The sequence below is a fragment of the Balaenoptera musculus genome, chromosome 2 (genome assembly GCF_009873245.2).
Source record: "Balaenoptera musculus isolate JJ_BM4_2016_0621 chromosome 2, mBalMus1.pri.v3, whole genome shotgun sequence".
In the NCBI taxonomy this organism is placed as follows: Eukaryota; Metazoa; Chordata; class Mammalia; order Artiodactyla; family Balaenopteridae; genus Balaenoptera; species Balaenoptera musculus.
The window spans coordinates 147,236,739-147,261,163 of record NC_045786.1 but is presented as its reverse complement, the minus strand read 5'-3'; the positions used below and the strand labels follow the sequence as shown (position 1 = coordinate 147,261,163).

Below are 24,425 nucleotides of genomic sequence, written 5' to 3'. Positions count from 1 at the left end.
AAAAACATGTATCAATATTTGCTTTCAAAATGGTTCATTGGCCTTTCTCACCCTGATGGAAGTACTTTCAAGGGCATTAGGCATACAAACAAAAGCAGAACAATGGGCTGAATTTGGTTATATTTTCTGATTTGTTTTTTGTTGCTGTTGTTGTTTTTAAGTGTCTCCAATTAAGTTTCTTTTAGGCTTCAACTTCTTTGAGCCACTAAGCATCAAGGAAAAATTACTGTCATTGAAAAACAAAAATCAATATGTTAAAAAATGGCTCCTTACTTCTTATTATTTTAAGTCTGAACTCTCCATCTCCCTCTCATGGGTGGGTCAAATAGTGGGCAGCGGGGGGAGCGCTGGTCACACCCCTGTGTCTGTGATGCCTGTGGCAAAAAGACTCTGCTGGAATAGGTCTCTGTGGGTGAGGAGAGCTCAATAAAATGGTGGTTTCCAAAATAAATATGTAAATCTGAACTCTCCAATTTGGCTTTTGGAGCCTCCATTATGGGACCCTAACTTACCCTTGACTTTCCAGTTAAGTGATCCTCATCAGTCAGCTCTGCACTATTTGAGCTTATCTCCTCAGGTTGGAAGGCTGTAGAGCCAAATGGTCAATGAAGGCCATGGACTTTGGAGTTGGACTGGCCCAGTTCTCCCATCAACCAGATATATTTCTTAACCCTCCTGGGTCTCAATTTCCTCATCTGAAATAATAAGAGCTAATATTTGAGAGTTTAAATATGTTACGTGCTTTACTTGGATGACCTAATTTAATCACAACAGCCCAATGAAGTAGTTTCTATTATTATCACTATAATTATGCCCACTTTATAGATGAGGAGATTGAGGCTTAGAGAGGTTAATAACTTACCCAAGGTCACACAGTAAGCGATGGAGCCTGGGATTTATATCTACTGTAGAGGCAACCTTGAGGGTACTACCCTTTACATCATTTAATGTTTCTTAGTACGACAGCCTTTGGGAGAAACTGATTTCTAAGCTTTGATTTTATTTTATAAAGGCTGTAAATTTTGTGTAACTGATTAGGTTTCCTTCTCTGCATAAACCACTAGAAAACAAATGACTGAATGAGTGGCCCAATCAAGACAAGTATATAGGCCTCATAATAAGCACTATTGTATTAGCCTCATTTCTGGCTCCATTTTATGGATACCTTTTCTCTTTGTCCCTTTTAATTCACATTTACCATATTTTAGGTAGCTTTGTAACAACCTGAAATTCTTTTTGAAATCTTAGAGACAGGGGGCCATATATAATCAACTCTGAGGGGAAAGTGACCAAATGTCTTAGTCAGTATAGGGCATTCCAAGGCTACTTTATTAGTAAGGAAGAAATTAGGATGTAGGGCCACCCCTACACCTAGTGCTTTAGTACACAGATATGTTTAGTCAACACCCTCATGTTTAAGCTTCTGGTGTTACCTTTCCGCCCCTTACTTCTCTCACCCTCCCAGCCATTTTCCTTATAACTTCTTCCTGTGATATCCCATCCCAAAGGCATCTCTAGAGTAGCAGGACCACCTCGGAGTGAGTTAAAGCACAGGCTCTAAGGATTCAAATCACAGAAAATTATACTCATAGTGAATAAATACACTCGACACGTATTTTTTAACAATTGGTCAAAATTAAGTTACCTCTAAGGAACCCTTCTCCTCATTAGATTAAGATCTAATGGGCATTTGCTTGAATAGACTCAAATTGGTGAAAGACAGTATGTGCCCAGCAAGCCAAGTGATGTGTCTCAGAAAAATATTCTTGCACTGAGGGAAGACCCTCTGCTCTGGTCTCATGACTCTAGATAGTGCCCAGTATAAGGCAATGGATTGAGATAGACTGATCCCAGTCCTTCCCAGTAGGAAGATAATAGGAACAGATGGTGCCAGGAGGAAGTCTAATTTGTCAGGTATAACCTGACATCCAAAGATTAAGTCCTGAAAATCTATTGGCATCAAGGCATTCCTCTAGGTAGCCAAGTACCGAGACTGAGAATTCAGACGGTAAATACAGAGGAAGTATATCAACAGTATATATCAATAAACTGTTTTGCTTACAGCAATTTTTTTGTAAAGGATTCAATTTTACTTTGTAAAGTATCCTTTGAATTTTAAATTCAAAATTTGTAAAGGATACTTTATCAGTAAGGAAGAAATCAAAGTCTAGGGCCTCATTCATAAAATAAAAGCAAAGCTTAGGATACTAAGTATGTGAATGCCCCCAGTCTTCAGAGTGGGGTTCAGAAACAAGAATGAAGCAGAGTCCATTCCTTAAGGGACTCAAGTGCTCAGGTTCCCAAGGTTCAGACATGGTCAGTTAGGACCCAAAGAGTATATGGGACTCTTAGCAGTACAAAAGCTCAGTCCTCAGAACCAGAACACAAGGCCAAATCTAGGCCAGCAATTGAGACTTGGGCAGGCACTTCTTACATTTTTCCTGCTTAAGGTTAAGATTGGTCCTACAGATAAGATCAGAGTTAAGCCTATACACTGGGAAAAGTTCAGGGGAGAAAGGGATGGACCCAGCAGTGAAGAGAGTAGTGTTGCTAAGGCTCAGAATCCAGTAGGACCTGACAAGGAAGCTGAGATGGTTGCTTTGTTACAAAAAGGTTCCTAGGTGCTCTGGAAAACCTAATACATGTTGTATGACTAGGATTTTTATTAATAGTATATGGTCTATGATTACAATGTTACAATTTGCTGGGCTTGACAGATTTTTTACCATTGAGGTGTTTATGGAAGAAAGTTTGGATTTGCTGCCAGGCATCTACCTGTGCCCTTGAGTGAGCCTTTGGCTCACCTCCATAGAATACTGGGTGGCCCAAAACTGAATGTACAGAGGCTCTACAAAGAGGAAAATAAGGCGGATCAATACAATGGCCAGTTCCTGGGTAGTAGATTATCTGGGGTCTGTCTTTCCCATGGGCTTGTAACCGTTCAGAGGCTATCTGAGCATAGAATTCACTCTTCCAGCCATAATCATCCATGCCAACGATAAACAGGAAGGGTCCCTGGGCCTCTTCCAATGGAATAAGACTTCGGTGGTTGGATTTCTCCAGTGGGTCGTTCCAAATGTCCACCAAATTCAAAAGGCCTGACTCAGTGATTTTATATTTTCCTGGGTCACTGCTGAGATTAGGAATAATCATATCCTTGTAATGCAGAGGAGCTATTGTGTTGGCCACACAGGCATTAATAACTACAGTAGCTGTGATGCCCTTCAAGAAAGAGGCCATTGAGAGACACAGGTCACCTCCTTTGGAGAAGCCAAGAAGCCCAACACTAGGGCCTTTCACCTGATGAAAAGGGAGAAAGAAAGAGAGAGAGAACAAGTCTAGAATTCATAAATGGAGAACTTAAACTGTGATTTTACATTGTCTAGGCAGCTTTCTCAAATGTCATTTGCTTTCCTTTCTTAGGCAACAATCCACAAAGTTCAAATGTATCTTCTAATAAGCAAATCAATTTTTTTTTTTTTTGGCTGCGCTGGCACGGCATGCAGGATCTTAGTTCCCTGACCAGGGATTGAACCCGTGTCCCCTCCATTGTGAACACAGAATCTTAACCACTGGACTGACATGGAAGTCCCAAACAAATCAATTACTTTCCTGGTACACAGGCCCTCCATTAACATTTATGGCGACTAGGTCAAGAGTACACACAGAGGCCCATATACCCTATACCTAAATACTTAAAAGTTATAAATATTTGAAAATTAAATAAAATATATTCTTTTCTGCTACTTTGATAAATATACCTCCATAACAACTTATAAGGTCAGGTTCAAATTTTATATCTTGGAACTTCCTGGAGTTCTGTACTGGAACATGGCATGGGGGGAGCGCCAGCCCCTGGCCCTAGTCCCTGGTCCTTGGCCAACTCTCTTTCTCTTCCCATCCCTGCCTGGCTCCATCATGTACCATAAGGGCCCTCTCACACATGCGTTTGGACAACCCAGCCTGTATGTTTAAGGCCTAGGTGTATTCACATTAATGGACCCAGAGAAGAGGCATAGGGCTTGGAAGCAGGATCAGAGCTGGTTGGAAGATAATTCTGGGGTTCCAGATCCAAAGGGCATGGTGTGAGGGGCACATGGGTTCCAGGTAGACACATTCCCTTGGTCCCTCAACTCCGCACCCATGGTCAGGGATGCAGCCAAAGGAAGGCCAGAGAGTGGTCATCTAAAACAAAAGGTCCAGAGCAGAAGCCCCTCTTGCCTAGGTCTAAGGGCAAAACTGATAGTATATATTGGTCTCTTCTTGTTCCTGGGGGCTTATATCCCATAAATAAACCAGTCATCACAGTTCATGATCATCTAGGTTTTAGCAGCTCTATTGAGACCAGTCCCTGAATTCTAACAGAGTTAGACCTTGCAGTACATCTTACTCCTTAACATTAGAATGTTTGGGTTTCTTGAAGTCTAGATAGTAGCAAAGACTATGTATTCCATTGATAAGCATACCAAAATGTTTTAATTAATTTTTCCAGTCTCATATAAGAACTTTCTCTACAAAACCACAATACCATTAACACACTTAACAAAATTAATGGTTCCGTAATATCATCGAATACACAACCGCTATTCAAATGTCACCAATTGTCTCAAAAATCTCTCTACAGTCAAACTTTTTTCTCTATACATTTACAATAATCTTTTTTTTGGCGGGGGGGCCGTGCTGCACAGCATGCGGGATCTTAGTTCCCCAACCAGGGATCAAACCCCCATCCCCTGCAGCGGAAGCGCTGAGTCTTAACCACTGGACTACCGGGGAAGTCCCTACCTTTATCTTACAAATGAGAAAAACTGAATTCCAGAGAGGGAAACTGCCTTATTCAGGATTATAATGCCACATGGTGGTAGACACAGAACCAGAACTTAAGGTTAGTAACTTTTTAGTCTAGCTCTTTGAATTCTGGTCAAGAACTAAAGGGAACTAAACAGTTGAGTCTTAAGGGATTGGAGAGAGATGGGCAGAAATGAAAATAATAATCCTAACAACTTTTGAAGGAGCCTTTGTGTCTCATGGCATATTTCCAGCCCTGGGTGTCCTGGTAGAGCTTTTGGATCCAGCCCTGTGTCTGCTCTACCCCCTCTCCTCCGCATTCAGGTGAGCACCAGAACCCACCTTTGGATGTTGCAGCATGAAGTCCACAGCTTCTTCAAAGTACTCCAGGCACACATTATTCAAATATTCAGGGAGGTCTTCAAATCTGAAATAAGCCAGAGCAAGCACAGCAAAACCATGTCCAGCCAGGAGGCTGGCCCTGTATTCACAAAGGCCACCACCACTTCCAAAAAGATCGAGGATTCCAGGGAATGGTCCTGTGCCTGGAGAGCACCACAAATCATAAGGAGTTTCAGACACTCAAAAGACATTCTTGGGTTTCAGATTTTGGCAGTCAGCAAAGAGAAGTTTTTAAAGCAAGGAAGGTTGTGGGTGGGAGTTTGGTGGAAAAGGACCCTTTTTACTTTGTCTTTTTTTTTTTTAATAAACTTTGGGGAGAAGGGAGGGGGAACAAAATGCCTTATTTTCTCCATAATTTTTCACATATTTGCAAAAAACAACGATACTATAAACCAAATTAGAAATAACATAAGATGAAATGTACATTTTCCACCAAATTTTCCTCAAAAAAACCCCCCCAAAAACTGAGAATGCTTTGACAGCTGTAAAGCGCTCTACATATACAGGGGATTATTAGAATATACTCCCCACCTCCTTACACCCTCTGCTCCATTCCTAAATGTGCTATGCTCTCTTTGGCTCTGAAAATGGTGTACACTATTCTCCTCCCCTCTCCACCATTTCTGAACTGGTTGACTCATCAGTCTTCAAATCTAAGTTTAGATCTCCCTTCCTGGAAGACTTCCCAGATGCCCTCCAAGGCTGAGTTGAATTACATAGCCTTTTATATGTTCCCACCAGCACCCTGGGTCTGTACCTCCCCTATCATAGCACTTACCACACTTACAGATCCAAGTATAGTTGCCAGTATCCTCCATTAGGCAGTAGGTACAGTGAGGCCCATGTCTGAATTTGCTAGCTAATGTATGTAGCATAGTCCTTGATTTAACACATATTTGTTAAATAATTGAACTTTTCTGCATTATTTACAAAAAGCCTTTGAGTCAGAAAACAATAAATTTTAAATGGGCCACAGAGTACATACTAAAATAGTTAACAACTGACTTGATTGAAATATCGCAACTAGGCAGTGAAAGATGTTTTTTTTTTGAAAGATTTTTTAAAAAATTAAAGTCTTTAGGAGATTCTTATTGAATCTGTCAGTATGATTTATTGAGCTCTTATTATATCCCTGTGTAAACCTCTAGGCATACAGAGATATGGAGATGTATAAGTCCCAATTCCAGACCCAGGAGTTCACAGTTGAGTGGGCAGTGCTAGTTAAGGCTGTGAATTGCTGAAGAGCTGTAAGAATAAAGCAGGGCCTCCTGTTTTGGAGAATAATCACAGAATTCAGTTTAGGGATTCTGTGAGCAGTGGCAACTCCAGCATTTCTATATAGCAGGGGTTTCAGTCAGGAATTTGGTTGGAAGGGGTGGGTCAGTTGTCTTGTTTACAGGCCACTTTTACCTACCAGCACCTTGTTTTTACTTAGACTAGGGTTTCTCAACCTTAGCACTATAGACATTTTGAGTAAGGTATTTCTTTGTTGTGGGGCTGTCCCGTGGATTGTGGATGTTTAGCACCTACCCACTAGATGCCAACAGCACCCTCTCCAATTGTGACAATCAAAAATGTCTCCAGATATTACCAAATGCCCCTGGAGTGGGGGAGAATCATCCCAGGTTGAGAACCACTGACAGACTGTTTATTATGGGGGAGGGGACCTTCAGGGAGTTTTTTGTTTGTTTTTTAGTATTATGGGGCACTGCCTGTATCTCTGGGTTTTAGTTTCCTTAGAACTTTGATGTGAAAGAAGGCAAAATCACTCCCGCACACCAGCAGAAGTCACTGCCTAATATTAGTATCTGAGACGCAGCTGCATGGCTGGCACATAGCAGCATAAATACACTTTTTGAGTACTCTGAATGAACTTTTAGCATATAGCTAAGGGAATGGCAGTACCTCCAGGAAGTGCCCTGAAATTGAGAGGAGAAACTTCCACCCAGAATTCATGATAGACTTCGGAGCTTGAGGACGAATTTAGGGAAGTCCACAACCACGGGGTTCCCTAGCCAGGCAAGGGGCCGCTCAGGGTCTCAGGACTCTACCTGGCTTTCCACAACAGCCTGGGAAGTGGGCTGCTCACCTGGCGGCAGGAAGAGCGTGGCGCGCACCCGGCCTGAGCGTACGGGCTCGCGCCGCACCCCCGGCGCCAGGAAGTCGCGCTCCTGCACCGCCCGGCCCAGGAGCCCTCCAGCCTCCGGGTCGTGGCCATCGAGCACCTTCAGCTCCACGGCGAAGGGCGTCTGCACGTCCCGCTTCACCAGCCGCAGCAAGGGCTTCTCGGGCTCCAGAGCCCAGAGGAGCCCCATGGGCTCGAGCCCCGCGAAGCTGCCGCCCAGCGCGGGCGCGCGCTCCAGGTCCAGCTGGCCGTGGGCGTCGGCGCAGTAGCGCGCGTGGGCTCGGAAGAGCGCGTCCTTCTCGTCGCGCAGGGACGCGCGCAGCGTGACCGGCTGCCCCGGGGCCAGGCCGCGCACAACCATGCGCACCGGCTCGTCCCAGCGGCAGCGGCCCGCAGGCTCCAGCGTCACCGTCGCCGCCATGCGGATACCAGCGGAGAAGGGGCGGCCCGGCGGAGTCAAGGGCAGGGCCTGGCGTCTCTCCACCTCCCTGGGGGGCGGTCGCAGTTGGAACGTTTGCGCTACTCCCTTTGGGCGGCCGAAGGGACACTTGCTAAACCGCTTTGTGAGGTCTCCTGGAGTTTGTGCAATCCACTACTGCCTGCCTGGAAGAGTATCTGCTAAAATAAGAGTTTTATGGTAATTATTAATCCTGCGGTCCAATATGGCGAGTGTCGAAATAGAAGTACAAAGATTGCTGACAGCTAAAGGATTGGGAAAGATACCGGGCAGTTCCAAGAAGCTGGAGTATTGTTGACTTAAAAAAATGCACAGCGTGGAGAGTTGTGAGTTAAGTTTTATTTGGGGCAAAATGAGGACTGCAGCCCGGGAGACAGCATTTCAGATAACTCTGAGAAACTGCTCCAAGGAGGCGGGGTGCGGGGGGTGGGGGGGTTGGGGGGAGGAGCCAGGATATATAAGAGTTTTGCAACCAAAGGAAGGTAGTCGGGAAGTCAAAAGATTATTGTTAATTAAAGAAAACCAGATATCTCAAGTTAAGGAATTTAGTGCTTTTCTATGTATGGGAAGATGCAAGAGTCTGGGCTCACTGAAATCATTCCTTTGATATGCACCTCAGCTATCTGGGGCCAGTACCCTGTATTTTCACATCCTGAGTTTCCTCAGGGCTCATTGTAGGAAGTGGCTGCAGCCTGATGGCTGCTACATGGCAGGTATTCTTTTCAGCCCTGAGTTTCCTCAGGGCTCACCGGCTCACGTTGGATGGTTGCAATCGTTGATGACTGTGACATCCTTTGTTTATTGATATGGCAGGAAATATTCCATTTATAAATATTCCATTCGATTTATAAATATTTGATGTATCAGTATTAAAAAGCATCCCAGGTGATTGTAATTCAGGGGATCACTGGAAACATAGTCCTAATCCTACCCTTAACCCTCAATCCTTTACCGAGCCTTTTTCCTAGAGCTAAGGATACCTACAATGGCTTCCAGAGCAGGGAGATGTTTCTGGAGGGAGAACTTCCTGGGTTCCAGTCTGATCCTGCTCCTTAATAGCGTGGTGATCCTTAGCAAGGTACATAATTAAGCCTCTGAATCCAGTTTCCTTATCTGTAAAGGATTTATTGTGATGGTTAAATGGGCAAACATATGGCCTGACACTGCACTGATACTGTAGTAGGTGCTCAGTAAGAGTTTTGTTCTTCAACTCACAAATCTGGTCACTGGCAGTGTCAGTGTTTTTTTTGTTTGTTTTGTTTTCTTCTTTTTTAAATTAATTAATTCATTTTTGGCTGCGTTGGGTCTTCGTTGCGGCGTGTGGGCTTTCTCTAGTTGCGGCGATCAGGGGCTACTCTTCGTCGCGGTGTGCGGGCTTCTCATTGCGGTGCCTTCTCTTGTTGCGGAGCACAGGCTCTAGGCACGCGGGGTCAGTAGTTGTGGCTCGCGAGCGCTAGAGCGCAGGCTCAGTAGTTGTGGCGCGCAGGCTTACCTCTTCTGCGGCATGTGGGATCTTTCCGGACCAGGGCTTGAACCCGTTTCCCCTGCATTGGCAGGCGGATTCTTAACCACTGCGCCACCAGGGAAGTCCCAGTGTCAGTGTTGAGTTGTGTTGGGGTTCTGGCAGGAAACAACTGGAACAGGGCAACTGGAACAGAGTTTCATAAAGGGACTATTTGCAAAGGCATAGGCAAGGGTAAAAAAACAAAACAAAACGCAGCACGGTTTGGTGCAGAACCTTGGGCCTGAAGGCTGAAGGAGAGAGGGCTGCCTGCAGGAGCTGTAGCCTTCATGGAGGGAGGCAGGCAACCTGTGGTGAGGTGGCAAGAGTGGGAGGAATAAACACCTGACCTCACTCTCCTCCGGCCCTTCAGTGTCTTGCGAGCGCCTCTCTTTGGCTGAACACAGCCATTCAGCTCAGCCTACCTGTGTATAGAGGGGAGTGGATGGACCACGTAGAAGATGTCCAGGAAATGGAAGCTCAATAAATACTAATAAACTGAAGAAAAAGACATCAGACTAGGCCCCAGATCGCAGAGTTCCATGAATTTTCCCCATTCTATCTCCTGAAGTAACTACGGCAGCATATTTTAAATACCTGTGGTTTCAAGTGTTACAGACTTTCCTCAATCTAGGAACACTCAGCTTACAAAAATTGACCTGGGCTGCTACAGCCACCAGCACAATTGCCCTCAGATTTCAGGAAGGCAGGGAGAAAGATGGCTTCTTCCTTCCCCTTCCCTGATGCCCAGGTTGCTGTGAAGAGGCACAGAAATGGCTCCCAGGCACATGAGGGAAAAGCAGCTAAGGAGGAGGCCTAAGCTGGGCCATTCAAAACTGCCCTACTTTGGGGAATTCCATAGGAACTCCAATGGAAGAAGTAGGTACTATGCAGGCTAACCGCCAGGGGATACCCATAATCTGCAAAAGAATCAGCTGCTCTAAGAATATACTTTGCGGGCTTCCCTGGTGGCGCAGTGGTTAAGAATCCGCCTGCCAGTGCAGGTGACACGGGTTCAAGCCCTGGTCCGGGAAGACCCCACATGCCACAGAGCAGCTAAGCCCATGCGCCACAACTACTGAGCCTGTGCTCTAGAGCCCGTGAGCCACAACTACTAAGCCCACGTGCCACAACTACTGAAGCCTGCACGCCTAGAGCCTGTGCTCTGCAACAAGAGCAGCCACCGCAATGAGAAGCCCACGCACCGCAGTGAAGAGTAGCCCCCGCTCGCTGCAACTAGAGAAAGCCTGCACGCGGCAATGAAGACCCAACGCAGCCAAAAATAAATTAATTAATTTTTTTTAAAAAAGGAATACACTTTGCTTTCATAAGAGAGGAGTGGCTTCTTACAGATTCCAGTGCTTGTCTAGTGATTTGATGAAGTGGCTGTAGTGTCGTGCTATCTTCAGTATTAAACATAAAAATTAATTTCTGTGCCTCTATTTTAGGGGTAGGGACTTCATGCACGGATGAAAGCTTTTGCTTGATCTAGGGTAGAATTTCTTTGGTTATCCCAGATAAGTACACTCCCAGAAAGTTTTCTCTCTGAGAGGGCTCCTGATTTTTTCTGTGTTTAATAGCACACTGCCTTTCAGTTATAAATTCAGTATGGAAAGGCTGAGTTTCAGAAACAATTGCTTCTGAGTCACCTCTGACCAGTATGCCAGCAATATAATGAGTAATTTTACTATCTGAATTAGGTTTAGGACACCTGTTTAAATCCCACCTTCACAGATTATGACAAATGTTAGAGAATTGAAATATCTTGGAGGCAAGACTGTAAAGGTAAATCACTGGCTGCCGAGTGAGAGCAAACTGCTGTTGATATTTAAAACGTATTGGGATTGAAAACAATGCTTGTAAAATCAATAAAAGGATTTCAGTCAGGGGTGATTTAGAAAGCTCTTCCTATAGAGAAACAATGTCAGCCATAGTTAACACCAAATTCATTGTTTTCTGTAATTCTCAGTCAACACCCAGATCCATCTGCTTTTCTGATAACCCCAAGTGAGAGTTAAAGGGGAAAGAGGCAGGAGGTGGGAACAGACTCCCAGTTATTCCGGTATCATAGGTGTGGTTTCACTGATGATCCTGGGCCTGGTACTATTTCCTATTACCATTTGGTAGGACAAGAGAGCTCCACGTTTCTGTTTTTAGCAACCAGTATCTATCCATTTGAGTACATTCTTTCTCCAAGATTGCAATAACTTAATTTCAATAATCATCTCATGGTTAATAGTATTGTATCAATGTTAACTTCTTGATTTTGATGTTTGTACTATGGTTATGTAAGAAGTTAACATTAAGGGAAATCAAGATGAAGAGTATAGCTGGGCTATTTTTGCAACATTTTTGTAAGTCTAAAATTATTGCAAAATAAAAAGTTAAAATACCAGGGAGTCATAAAACCACCCTAGAGGATTCCTTTGGTCCTCTGTGTCCAACTTGTAGGGTTAATAAAACCTGCCCACCTCAGTCAGATCCTTGCTCTTCCATATCCTTGAACACTAGTCTTTCCCATTTGATTGAAGTTTCCAGGAATTTGCATTATGTCTGATCCGGTATCCAAAATCCCTTGCCTTTGGTTTTTTTTTTTTAAAGAAATTCACGTTCTTTTATTTATTTATTTATTTATTTATGACTGTGTTGAGTCTTCGTTTCTGTGCGAGGGCTCTCTCCAGTTGCGGCAAGTGGGGACCACTCCCCATCGCGGCGCGCGGGCCCCTCACCATCGCGGCCTCTCCTGTCGCGGAGCACGGGCTCCAGACGCGCAGGCCCAGCAATTGTGGCTCACGGGCCCAGCCGCTCCGCGGCATGCGGGATCCCCCCAGACCAGGGCCCGAACCCGTGTCCCCTGCATTGGCAGGCAGACTCCCAACCACTGCACCACCAGGGAAGCCCCTTGCCTTTGGTTTTTAAGTAAAAATAAAAGACACATTTTTCATTTTCACCAAAAACTTTATTGAACAACATATTCACCCTTTTGTTCCACTACCTTCTGCCATTTTTCTGGCAACTTCATGATTCCATCTTCCCAAAACTTTTTATCTTTTTGAGCAAAGAACTGTCCCAGGTGCCTTTTACAGTTTTCCAGGGAATTGAAATTTCTTCCATTAAGAGAATTTTGTAAAGACTGAAATAAATGGAATTCCGAAGGTGCAATGTCTGGTGAATACAGCAGATAAATCAGAACTTCCCAGCCAGGTTGTAACAGTTTTTGCCTGGTCATCAAAGAAACATGTGGTCTTGCCTTATCCTAATGGAGGATTATGCATATTCTGTTGACTAATTCTGGACACTTTTCATCAAGTGCTGCTTTCAATTGGTCTAACTGAGAGCAGTACTTGTTGGAATTAATCATTTGGTTTTCCAGAAGGAGCCCATAATAGAGGACTCCCTTCCAGTCCCACCATATACACAACATCACCTTCTTTGGATGAAGACCGGCCTTTGGTGTGGTTGGTGGTGGTTTATTTCGCTAGTCCCACCATCTCTTCCGTTCCACATTATTGTACAGTATCCACTTTTCATCACCCATCACAATTTGTTTTAAAAACGGAATGTTTTTGTTACGTTTAAGTAGAGAATTGCATGTGGAAATACGGTCAAGAAGGGTTTTTTCGCTTAATTTATGTGGAACCCAACCATCAAAGCAATTCACATAACCAAACTGGAGCAAATGATTTTCAACTCTTGATTTGGATATTTTGAGTATGTTGGCTATCTCCCGCGTAATATAACGTTGATTGTTCTCAATTAATGTCTCGATGTGATTGCTATCAACTTCAACTGGTCTACCCGATCGTGCAGCATCATCCAGCAAGAAATCTCCAGCACAAAACTTCACAAACCACTTTTGACATGTTCAATCAGCCACAGCACCTTCTCCATACATGGCACAAATCTTTTTTGTGTGTTTCAGTTGCGTTTTTACCTTTCTTGAAATAATAAAGCATAATATGCTGAAAATGTTGCTTTTTTTCTTCCATCTTCAATATTAAAATGGCTACACAAAAATTCACCAGTTTTGATAAGTTTTTTTTAATGCACGCTGATATGTCAGCTATCATAATACAATCTAACAAAATTGTTTCGAATGAAGTTAAAGACAACTAAGCACTCCTAGAGCCACCTTATGGGAAAAAACGAACAAACTTTTTGGCTAACCCAATATATAACGTGCTCCTATTTTTGGTACATAAATGTTTACAAATGTTATGTCCTCTTTTTGGATTGATACTTTTATCATCATATACTGTTCTTTGTTTTGTTACACTCTTTGTTTTAAAGTCTCTTTTGTGTGATATAAGTATTGCCACCCCAGCTTTCTTTTATTTTCCATTGCATCTTTTTACATCCTTTCACTATCAGTCTGTTAAGTATCTTTGTGTTTGAAGTGAGTCACTTGTAGGCAGCATATAGAAGGGTCTTGCTTTTTTATTCAGTCACCTTATATCTTTTGATTGGCAAATCTACGTTACATTTAAAGTAATTATTGATAGTTATATACTTATTGCCATTTTGTTAACTGTCTTCTGGTTCTTTTTGTAGTTCCTCTCTGTTCCTTTTTTCTTTTTCTCTCTTCCCTTGTGGTTTGACTGTTTTCTTAGTGTTATGTTTAGATTCCTTTCTCATTTTCCTTTATGTATTTACTATAAGTTTTCTCTTTGTGGTTACCATGAAGTTCACATATAACACCTTATGTATATAACAGTCTTTATTTAAGTTGATAGTAACTTAATTTTGAACACATTCCAAAGCTTTATATTTTTACTCCCCCCTATGCTTTATATTTTTGATGACACATTTTACATCTTTTTAATGTATCCCTTAACTATGGTATTTTCATTAATTTTAATACTTTTGTCTTTTGCCCTTTATAAGTGATTGATCCACTACCTTTATTATTTATTTACATATTCCAGTGAGATATTTACTTTCATATGTTTTCTTTTTATTAATTAGTGCCTCTTCTTTTTAGCTTAGGGGAGTTCCTTTAACATTTGCTGCATTTGCTGAAAGGCCAGTTTAGTGGTGATGAACTCCTTTACTTTTGCTTACCTGGAATACTCTTAATGTGTCCTTCAATTCTGAATGATAACCTTGCTGGGTAGAGAATTTTCAGTTGGCAGTTTTTTCCTTTCAGCCCTTTGAGTGTATCATGCTACTCTTTTCTGGCCTATAAAGTTTCTGCTGAAAAGTCTGTTCATAGGCCTATGGTGTTTCCTTTGTACATAATAGGTTGCTTTTCTCTTGCTGCTTTTAAGATTCTCTCTTTCTCCTTAACTTTTACCATTTTAATTATAATGTATCTTGGTGTGATTCTCTTTGAGGTCATCTTACTTGGAATTCTCTAGGCTTCCTGGACCTGGATGTCTCTTTCCTTCCCAGATGAGGAAGTTTTCAGCCATTATTTCTTCAAATAATTTTTCTGGCCCTTTCTCTCTCAGTACAGGTAAAACTATCTTTCTTGGCTTTGATGTTACTCTGAGGAAAAAGAGAATCAAACCAGAAAACCAGAAAACCACAGTTATAACTCTCAGCATGCTCCACAGATTCTTAGTAATGTATCTCATTAATATTAATGCCATAGTATCTAATTTTCACCTTTAAATGAGAGTAGTGTAAAACCCCCCATCCTCAGGCAGTCTGGGTGTTGTGAGTGGTCACAATTTCAAATGCAAGTGCAACTCATCTGACTTTAGATTGGACTGACATGCAACATAGACCCTGGACCATAGTTTTTTCATATTTTCTGGATATATACCCCAGAGTGGAATTGCTGGATCATCTGATAGAACTATTTTTAATTTTTTGAGGAATCTCCATACTGTTTTCCATAGTGGCTGCACCAATTTACATTCCCACCAACAGTGTACAGGGGTTCCCTTTCCTCCACATCCTCACAAACATTTCTTATTTGTAGTCTTTTTATGATGGCCATTCTGACAAGTGTGAGGTGATATCTCATTGTGGTTTTGATTTGCATTTCTCTGGTGATTAGCGATGTTGAGCATCTTTTCATATGCCTGTTAGCCATCTATACATCATCTTTGGAAAAATGTCTATTCAGGTCTTCTGACCATTTTTTAATTGGGTTGTTTTGTTCTTTTTGATATTTAGTTGTATGAGTTGTTTATGTATTTTGGATATAACCCCCTTATTGGTTATATCAGTTGCAAATATATTCTCCCATTCAGTAGGTTGCCTTTTCGTTTTGTTGATGGTTTCCTTTGCTGTGCAAACCCAAGTTTAGGGTAGGTCCCATTTGCTTCTTTTTGCTCTTATTTCTTTTCCCTTAGGGAACAGATCCAAAAAAATATTGCTATGATTTATGTCAAAGAGTGTTCTGCCTGTGTTTTCTTCTAGTAGTTTTATGGTTTCAGGTCTTATATTTCAGTCTTTAATCTATTTTCAGGGTTTTTTTTTATATTGTGTGAGGAAATGTTCTAATTCCATTGTTTTACATGTAGCTGTCCAATTTTCCCAGCACCACTTATTGAAGAGAGTGTCTTTTTGTCATTGTATATTTTTGCTTCCTTTGTCATAGGTTAATTGGCCATAGGTGTGTAGGTTTATTTCTGGGCTCCCTATTCAGTTCCATTGATCTGTATATCTGTTTTTGTGCCAGTACCATGCTGTTTTGATGACTGTACCTTGATAGTATAGTATGAAGACAGGGAGCATGATACCTCCAAGTTTGTTCTTTTTTCTCAAGATTGTTTTGGCAATTCAGGACCTTTTGCTTTTCCATATAAATTTTAGGATTATTCTACTTCTGCGAAAAATGTCTTGGGTATTTTGATAGGGATTGCATTAAACCTGTAGATTGCTTTGGGGAGTATGGCCATTTTAACTATTAATTCTTCCAGTTCAAGAACACAAGATATCTTTCCATTTCTTTGTATCATCTTCAATTTTCTTCATCAATGTTTCATAGTTTTTAGTGTATAGGTCCTTCACCTTCTTGGTTAAGTTTATTCCTAGGCAATTTATTCTTTTCAATGTAATTTTAAGCAGGGTTTTTTTTTGTTTGTTTCTCTTTCTGATTGTTCATTATTAGAGTATAGATAAGCAACATATTTCTGTATATTAATCTTGTATCCTGCAACTTTACTGAATTCATTTATTAATTCTAATAATTTCCAGTAGTTTTAAGAGTTTTCTATATATAGTATCATGGCATCTGCAAATAGTGACAGTTTTACTTCTTCCCTTCCAATTTGGATGCTTTTATTTCTCTTTCTTTTTTGATGCTGTGGCTAGGACTTCCAACATAATGTTAAATAGAAGTGGCAAGAGTGGGCATCCTTGTCTTGTTCCTGAATTTAGAAGAAAGGCTTTCAGATTTTCACTGTTGTGTATGATGATAGCTGTGGGTTTGTCATAAATGGTCTTTATTATTTTCTGAAATGTTCCTTCTGTACCAACACTGATGAGAGTTTTTGTCATGAATGGATATTGAATTTTGTCAAATGATTTTTCTGCATCCATTGTGATGATCATATGATTTTTATCCTTCTTATTGTTAATGTAGTATATCACACTGATGATTTGCAAATATTTAACAATCCTGGCATCCCTAAAATAAATCCCACTTACTGGGATATATGATCCTTTTATATATTGTTGGATTCAATTTGCTAACATTTCATTGAGGATTTTTTGCATCTATATTCATCTAAGATATTGGCCTGTAATTCTCTTTTTTTTGTACTGTCATTGTCTGGTTTTGGAATCAGGGTAATGGTGGCCCTGTAGAATGATTTTGGGAGTGTTTTGTCCTCTTCAATTATTTGGAATAGTTTGAGAAGGATAGGTATAAACTGTTCTTTATATGTTTGATAGAAGTCCCCTGTGAAGCCATCTGGTCCTGGACTTCTGTTTGCTGGGAGTTTTGTTGGTTTTTTTAAATTTAAATTTATTTATTTATTTATTTATGGCTGTGTTGGGTCTTTGTTTCTGTGCGAGGGCTTTCTCTAGTTGTGGCAAGCTGGGGCCACTCTTCATCGCCGTGCGCAGGCCTCTCACTATCGCGGCCTCTCTTGTTGCGGAGCACCGGCTCCAGACGCGCAGGCTCAGTAATTGTGGCTCACGGGCCCAGTTGCTCCGCAGCATGTGGGATCTTCCCAGACCAGGGCTTGAACCCGTATGTCCCCTGCATTGGCAGGCAGATTCTCAACCACTGTGCCACCAGGGAAGCCCCCCTGCTGGGAGTTTTTAAAATTACAAATTCAATTTCACTACTAGTGATTGGTCTTTTCAAGTTGTCTTTTTCTTCCTGATTCAGTCTTGGCATAGTGTACGTTTCTAGACATTTGTCCATTCCTTCTAGGTTGTTCTGTTTGTTGGCTTATAACCGTTTATGGTATTGTCTTATGGTTATTGGTTGTTATTTCTCCTCTTTCGTTTCTTATTTTGTTTATTTGGATCCTCTCTCTTTTCTTCTTGATGAGCCTGGCTAAAGGATTACTAATTTTGTTTATCTTTTCAAAAAAATAGCTCTTAGTTCATTTCATTGATCTTTTCTAATTTTTTTGTTCTCTATTTTATTTATTTTCTCTGTGATCTTCATCATTTTATTCCTTCTGCTGACTGTGGGCTGTGTTTGTTCTTTTTCTAATTCCTTTACATTAGGTTGTTTATTTTAGATTTTTCATGTTTCTCCAGGAAGGCCTGTATCACTATAAACTTCCCTCCTAGAATTGCTTTTGCTGAATCCCATAGATTTTGGAAAGTTGTGTTTACCAGATGAAAAAGTCAAAGTCAAATAAAAATTCTAACTGAATTAGGGAAAAGGATAGATGAACACAATGAGAATTTTAACAAGGAACTAGAATATATAAAAAAGACCCAATCAGAAATGAAGAGTTCATTAACTGGAATAAAAAACACACAAGAAGGAACGAATAACAGATTAAGTGATACAAAAAACACATAAGTGATTGGGAAGATAGAATAATGGAAATCACCAAAGACGAACAGCAAATAGAAAAACAAATTTAATGGGTGTTCCCTGGTGGCCTAGTGGTTAGGATTCTGGGCTTTCACTGCCATGGCCCAGGTTCAACCCCTGGTCAGGGAACTGAGATCCCTCAAGCCGTGTGGTGTGGCCAAAATAAAATAAAATCCCAGCTCTATCATTAAAAAAAAAAGTTTTTTTTTAATGAAAATAGTTTAAGAGATCTTTGGGATAACATCAAGCATACCAAAATTTGCATTATAGGGGTTCCAGAAGGAGAAGAGAGAGAGAGAGAAGGGGATCTAGAATGTATTTGATGAAATTATTGCTGAAAAATCCCCAAACCTGAAGAAGGAAACAGATATTCGGGTACAGGAAGCACAGAGGGATGAACCTAAACAGACCCACACTAAGACATATCATAATTAAAATGGAAAAACTTAAAGAGAGAATTCTAAAGTCAGCAAGAAAAAAAACAAAGAGTCATATATAAGGGAAACTGCATAAGGCCATCAGCTGATTTTTTCTGCAGGCCAGAAGAGATTGACATGATATATTTAAAATGCCAGAAGGGAAAAATCTTCATCCTAGGATACTCTACCCAGCAAGATTATTGTTTAGAATTAGAGAAATAAAGAAATTTTCAGAAAAGCAAAAAGAAAAAGAGTTCATCAATAATAAACCTACGCTAAAAGAAATGTTAAAGGGTCCTCTCTAAGTGGAAAAGAAGTAAGACTCCATAGGAAAGGAAAAATCCCACTAGGAAAGGAAAATATGAAGTAAGAGCTGAAGATTAACTACTTAAAGAAGCTAGTATGAAGATTCAAAGACAATAAACTGTAAAATCAACTATAACTACAATGAACAGTTAAGGGATAAACATGAAAATGTAAAACATGACATCAAAAACACAAAATATGGGTGAGGGGAATAAAAAATGTAGATCTTTTAGAATGTGTTTGAACTTAAATGACTGCCAGTTCAAAACAAGTAGATTTAGATATAGTTCATCATATATGAAACCTGTGGTAAACACAAATCAAAAACCTACAATAGAGGAGCTTCCTTGGTAGCACAGTGGTTGGGAATCTGCCTGCCAATACAGGGGACATGGGTTTGAGCCCTGGTCTGGGAAGATCTCACATGCCACAGAGCAACTAAGCCCATGCGCCACAACTACTGAGCCTGCACTCTAGAGCCCGCGAGCCACAACTACTGAGCCCACACACCACAACTACTGAAGCCCGCGTGCCTGTAGCCTGTGCTTAGCAACTGCAACAAGAGAAGACACTGCAACGAGAAGACTGCGCACTGCAATGAAGAGTAGGCCCTGCTCACCTCAACTAGAGAAAGCCTGCACGCAGCAATGAAGACCCAACACAGCCAAAAAAAAATGAATAAAATAAATAAATTTTAAAATATATATTAAGAGAAAGCCTACAATAGATACATGAAAACTAAAGAGAAAGGAACACAAGCACACTACTAAAGAAAATCATCAAACCACAAGGAAAGAAAGAAAAAGAAGAAGAAATAAACAGAGAAGAAATACAAAAACAACTGGAAAACAAGAAACAAAATGACAATAAGTACATACCTATCAATAGTTACTTTAAATGTCAATTGACTAAATGCTCCTATCATAAGACATAGCTGATTGGATTAAAAATAAAAACAAGACCCACCTATATGCTGTCTACAAGAGACTCACTTCAGAACTAAAGACACACACAGACTGAGGGTAAGAGAATGGAAAAAGATATTTCATGCAAATGCAAATGGAAACGACCAGAAAGTTGGGGTAGTGATACACATACCACACAAACTAGACCTTAAAATAAAGGCTGTAACAAAAGACAAAGATAAAGGAATCAATACAAGAAGAGGCTATTACACTTGTTAACGTATATGCAACCAATACAGGGGTACTTAAATATACAAAGCTATATTAACAGATATAAAGAGAGAAATTTACAATAATAACAGTTGGGGACTTTAACACCCCACTTACATCAATGGACAGATCATCCAGATAGAAAATCAATAAGGCAACAGTGGTCTTAAATGAGACAATGGGGGAATTCCCTGATGGTCCAGGACTCAGCGCGTTCACTGCTGGGTGCCCGGGTTTAATCCCTGGATGGGGAACTGGGATTTCACAAGCCACAGGGTCCAAGAGACAATGGACCTGTTGGACCTAATAGATAGGATATTACACCCCAAAACAGCACAGTACACATTCTTTTCAAGTGCACATGGAACATTCTCCAGGATAGGTCACATGCTAGGCCAGAAAACAAGTCTCAACAAATTTAAGAGGACAGAAATTATATCAAGCATTTTTTCTATGTGTATTTTAAACCCCGCAATATGTTATTTGTAAATATTTATATTTACATGCATATTTAACCTTTTTCATTATATTCCATTTCTTCCTTCATTTCCATATTTCCACCTTGAGTCATCTTCATTCTGCTTGAAGAACACCCTAGTTTTTCCTTTATTGCAGGTATGCTATTTTAATTCTCTTAATTTCTATTTTTCTGAAAATGACTATTTTGATTCTGTTAAATTTTTTTCAATCAATTTTATGAACAATATATACTTTCGTATTTAAGAATCTATTTTGCTAGAATAGGCTTCGAGGTTGTCAGATGTTTTCTTTTGACACTTTAAAGGTTTTTCAGTGGTTCCTGATTTCCATCATAGCTGTTGAGAAGTCAGTTGTTAGACTTACTGCTGCTTCTTTGAAGGTTGACTTTTTTCTGTGGTTGCTGGTAAGATTTTTTAATCTTTGTCTTTCTTTTCTGCAGTGTTCCATTGCCTTTTGCTACGTAACAAACAATTCTGTGGACAGATTGCATTTTCTAAAGATGATCGTGACAAATAACTCCCATCTCACATGCCCTTCTAGAAACTTGCCATTCCCCTATCAGGTGATAGTCTATACACATTTTCCTTGCACCTAATGTCTCTGTGTCTGCCTCAACCAGTAGAGTACAGCTGAAGCAATGATATGTGACTTCCAAAGCTAAGTCATAAAAAGGCCATGTATTTCTGCCTTCCTCTCTCGGACCATTCATTTTTAAAACCCAGATATCATGCTGTGAGGAAGCTCAAGCAGCCTGTGGAGAAATTCATGTGCACAGGTATCACAACTGGCTTTAGGACTAGGTGGAAGGTAGAAATTGGAAGGGCTCCAGGGAGACTATTAGTGAAAGCCTAAAGGAACTCATGAAGGCCATTATTGATGACCTAAAGGAAAGTAAAATAAATTTATTGGAAGCTAGAGGCAACACTGACACCTGCAGTAATGTGAAAAAGGGTAAATATACCTAATGAATTCAATGATCTAGCTAAAGTGATTTCCCAGCAGAGTACTGACAGTGCCACCTGGCTTCTCCTTGCTGCCTATGACAAAATATACAAGAGGAAGAGGTGAGCTAAGAATGAACTGCTAAATAGGAAGCAACCAGGACTTGCCAAGCTTGACAATAATACTGTTTCTCCTTTCCAGCTTCTCCAGATGGTAAATTATTCTGTAATTAAGACAGGACCTCAAAGCAAAGTCAAACCTAGGGTGGGTCTGTGGGAGAGACTTTGTAAAGACCTCAAAGATTCAAGGTAGTGCTTCATAGAACATTTCAGAATGACAAAGGTCCTCTAAAGATTTTAAGGTGTACCTAACAGATCCTGTCTATTAAATAACAGAATTTATGGGAAGCTTAAGGATGTTTGCCTGCAGCATTCTCCCAAGGAGCCCCAGATAGAAAAGTTCCTATCTCAAACAGATTTGTAGTGGTGTATTGTCTAAGGAAGTGAACCCCACTGATATTTTTTAGAAAACCTACATAATTCTTAAGAGAATGGTTCTGGTGGAAGCACAATGAGTTTGAACTAAAAGAGATAGAGACAGTGCAAAATAAAAAGAGATCTTTGGATGCCTCATCTTTTTCATCCAGGAAGCAGATCCAGGAGGCTTTTTTGCTAATTTAATTTTCTTATGGGAAATATAGGTTTCAACTCAGAGGGAAGAACCAAGAGCTACAGAGAACAACTCACAGAGAGTAAACTGAGCACCAATGGAAGAATTGGCAACATGTTCTCAGCTGGATTTCAGAATGGCTAGGGGCCAGTGACTGTCGTGTGCCTCCCATATTCCCCATTTTTGAACAGGAATATCTGTAAGAATTATCTTATACCTGCCTACCATCGTATTCTGGATGTCTGTGTGTGTGGACAGCTAACTTGTCTCTTTAGTTCACAGATCTTCAGATTGAGAAGAAAGATACTCAAGGAGCTATACCCAAGGGATTATACCTAAGGAAATTCATCTGCACCTGGACCTGATATAAATGATACAATCTTAGACTTTGAGCCTGAGCATGATGCTGTAATGGAATGAGACTTTGGGTGGGGGTGGGCTTTAAAGGAGGGATGACCATATTTTACACGTGGGAGGAATGTGAACCATTGTGGCTAGAAGGCAGATTTTCCAAAGGTGGTTACAATGTTTCCCATTCCACCTGTTCTTCTAGAATCTTTCCACTCTCCTTTTGAGAGGTGGACTCCATGTTCTCCTTGAACTTGGTGGGTCTTTGTGATTGCCTTGACCAGTAGTGTACAGCAAGAGTGATGCTATGTAGCTTCCAAGACTAGGTCAAAAACATGCCATACAATTGAACTTTGCTATGTTGGGATGCTCACTCTTGGAACCCAGCCCAATTAGCCATTGTAAAGGCCCACATGGAGAGAACTGAGACCCTGTGAACCATAGCCCTGCCTGAGATCTTAGCTGACAGCCAATACCAACTTGCCTGCCACGTGAGTGAGAAAAATTAATGGTTAATGTTTTTTTTTAAATAAATTTATTTATTTATTTTTGGCTGCATTGGGTCTTCTTTGCTGTGCGCGGGCTTTTCTCTAGTTGCAGAGAGCGGGGGCTACTCTTTGTTGTGGTGCGCAGGCTTCTCAATGTGGTGGCTTCTCTTCTTGTGGAGCACGGGCTCTAGGCGCAGGTTTCAGTAGTTGTGGCACGCGGGCTCTAGAGCGCAGGCTCAGTAGTTTTGGCGCACGGGCTTAGTTGCTCCGCAGCATGTGCGATCTTCACGGACCAGGGCTTGAACCCGTGTCCCCTGCATTGGCAGGTGGATTCTTAACCACTGTGCCACCAGGGAAGTCCGAGAATGGTTAATGTTTTAAGCCTCTGTGTTTTGGGGTGGTTTGTTACAAAGCAATAGATAACTGAAATGCCCCCCAAAACACAGTCACATAAAAAAATATTTTGTTCACAGATCCACAATTTGGACAGTGCTTGACTGGGACAACTCTTCTCTGTTTCAGGATATCTAAAGCCTTCACTGGGAAGATTCAAATGGCTGGGGGCTAGAATCATCTTGAGGTTTTTTCAGTCACATCCCTGTACTTGGGCTGAGGTGACTCAAAGGTTGAGCTCATTTGGGACTGTTACAGGAAGAGCTTACAGTTGGCCTCTCCGTGTATTTGGGGCTTCCTCACAGCATCACAGCCTCAAAGTTGTAAAACTTCTTAGGGTGGCTCAGGGCTCCAAGAGCAGGTGTTCCCAGCAAACAAGGTGGGATCACCTTTATGGCCTTTACGACCTACCTTCTGAAATCATAAAGCATCAATTCTGCTGTACTCTACTAACTGAGGCAGTCAGAAACCCATCCAGATTTGAGGGGAGGGGACATAGATCTCCCACCTCTTGGTGGCAGAAGTGTCAAAGAATTTATGTTATAAATTCTATGTTATAAAACTGCCACAAACAATTTTTCTGTGATGTGTTAAATATGGTTAACTTGCTTGAGGTTTATGGTTGTTATGAACTGAATGTGTCCCCTCAAAACTCGTATGTTGGGCTTCCCTGGTGGCGCAGTGGTTGAGAGTCTGCCTGCCAGTGCAGGGGATACGGATTCGGGCCCTGGTCTGGGAGGATCCCACATGCCGCGGAGCGACTGGGCCCGTGAGCCACAATTACTGAGCCTGCGCGTCTGAAGCCTGTGCTCTGCAACGAGAGAGGCCGCGATGGTGAGAGGCCCGCGCACCGCGATGAGGAGTGGCCCCCGCTTGCCACAACTGGAGAAAGCCCTCGCACGGAAACAAAGACCCAACACAGCCATAAATAAATAAATAAATAAATAAAAAAGAAAGGCAAGTAACTTTATTAAAA

At 41.3% G+C, this 24,425-nt stretch overlaps 1 protein-coding gene and 1 long non-coding RNA gene across 3 annotated transcripts; one reads left to right on the top strand and one right to left on the bottom strand.

Annotated features, from left to right (window-relative positions):
* Positions 1–1,308: 1,308 nt before the first annotated feature.
* Positions 1,309–8,136, bottom strand: ACOT6 (acyl-CoA thioesterase 6). 2 transcript variants are annotated; one of them, XM_036842931.1, is made up of 3 exons: positions 7,280–8,136; positions 5,131–5,333; positions 1,309–3,300 (listed from the first exon to the last, which is right to left on the bottom strand). In XM_036842931.1, exons 1-3 carry the CDS (start codon positions 7,734–7,736, stop codon positions 2,695–2,697), a joined length of 1,266 nt encoding a protein of 421 aa, XP_036698826.1. In that variant the 5' UTR covers positions 7,737–8,136; the 3' UTR covers positions 1,309–2,694. The 2 variants fall into 2 exon arrangements, with proteins under 2 accessions (XP_036698826.1, XP_036698827.1); XM_036842932.1 differs by having other exon boundaries at positions 5,131–5,215; positions 7,280–7,842.
* Positions 7,865–23,141, top strand: LOC118890288. The gene is made up of 4 exons (XR_005018720.1): positions 7,865–7,952; positions 21,049–21,171; positions 22,252–22,419; positions 22,496–23,141. It is a non-coding gene; the product is annotated as an uncharacterized LOC118890288 (long non-coding RNA).
* The last annotated feature ends 1,284 nt before the right edge of the window (positions 23,142–24,425 follow it).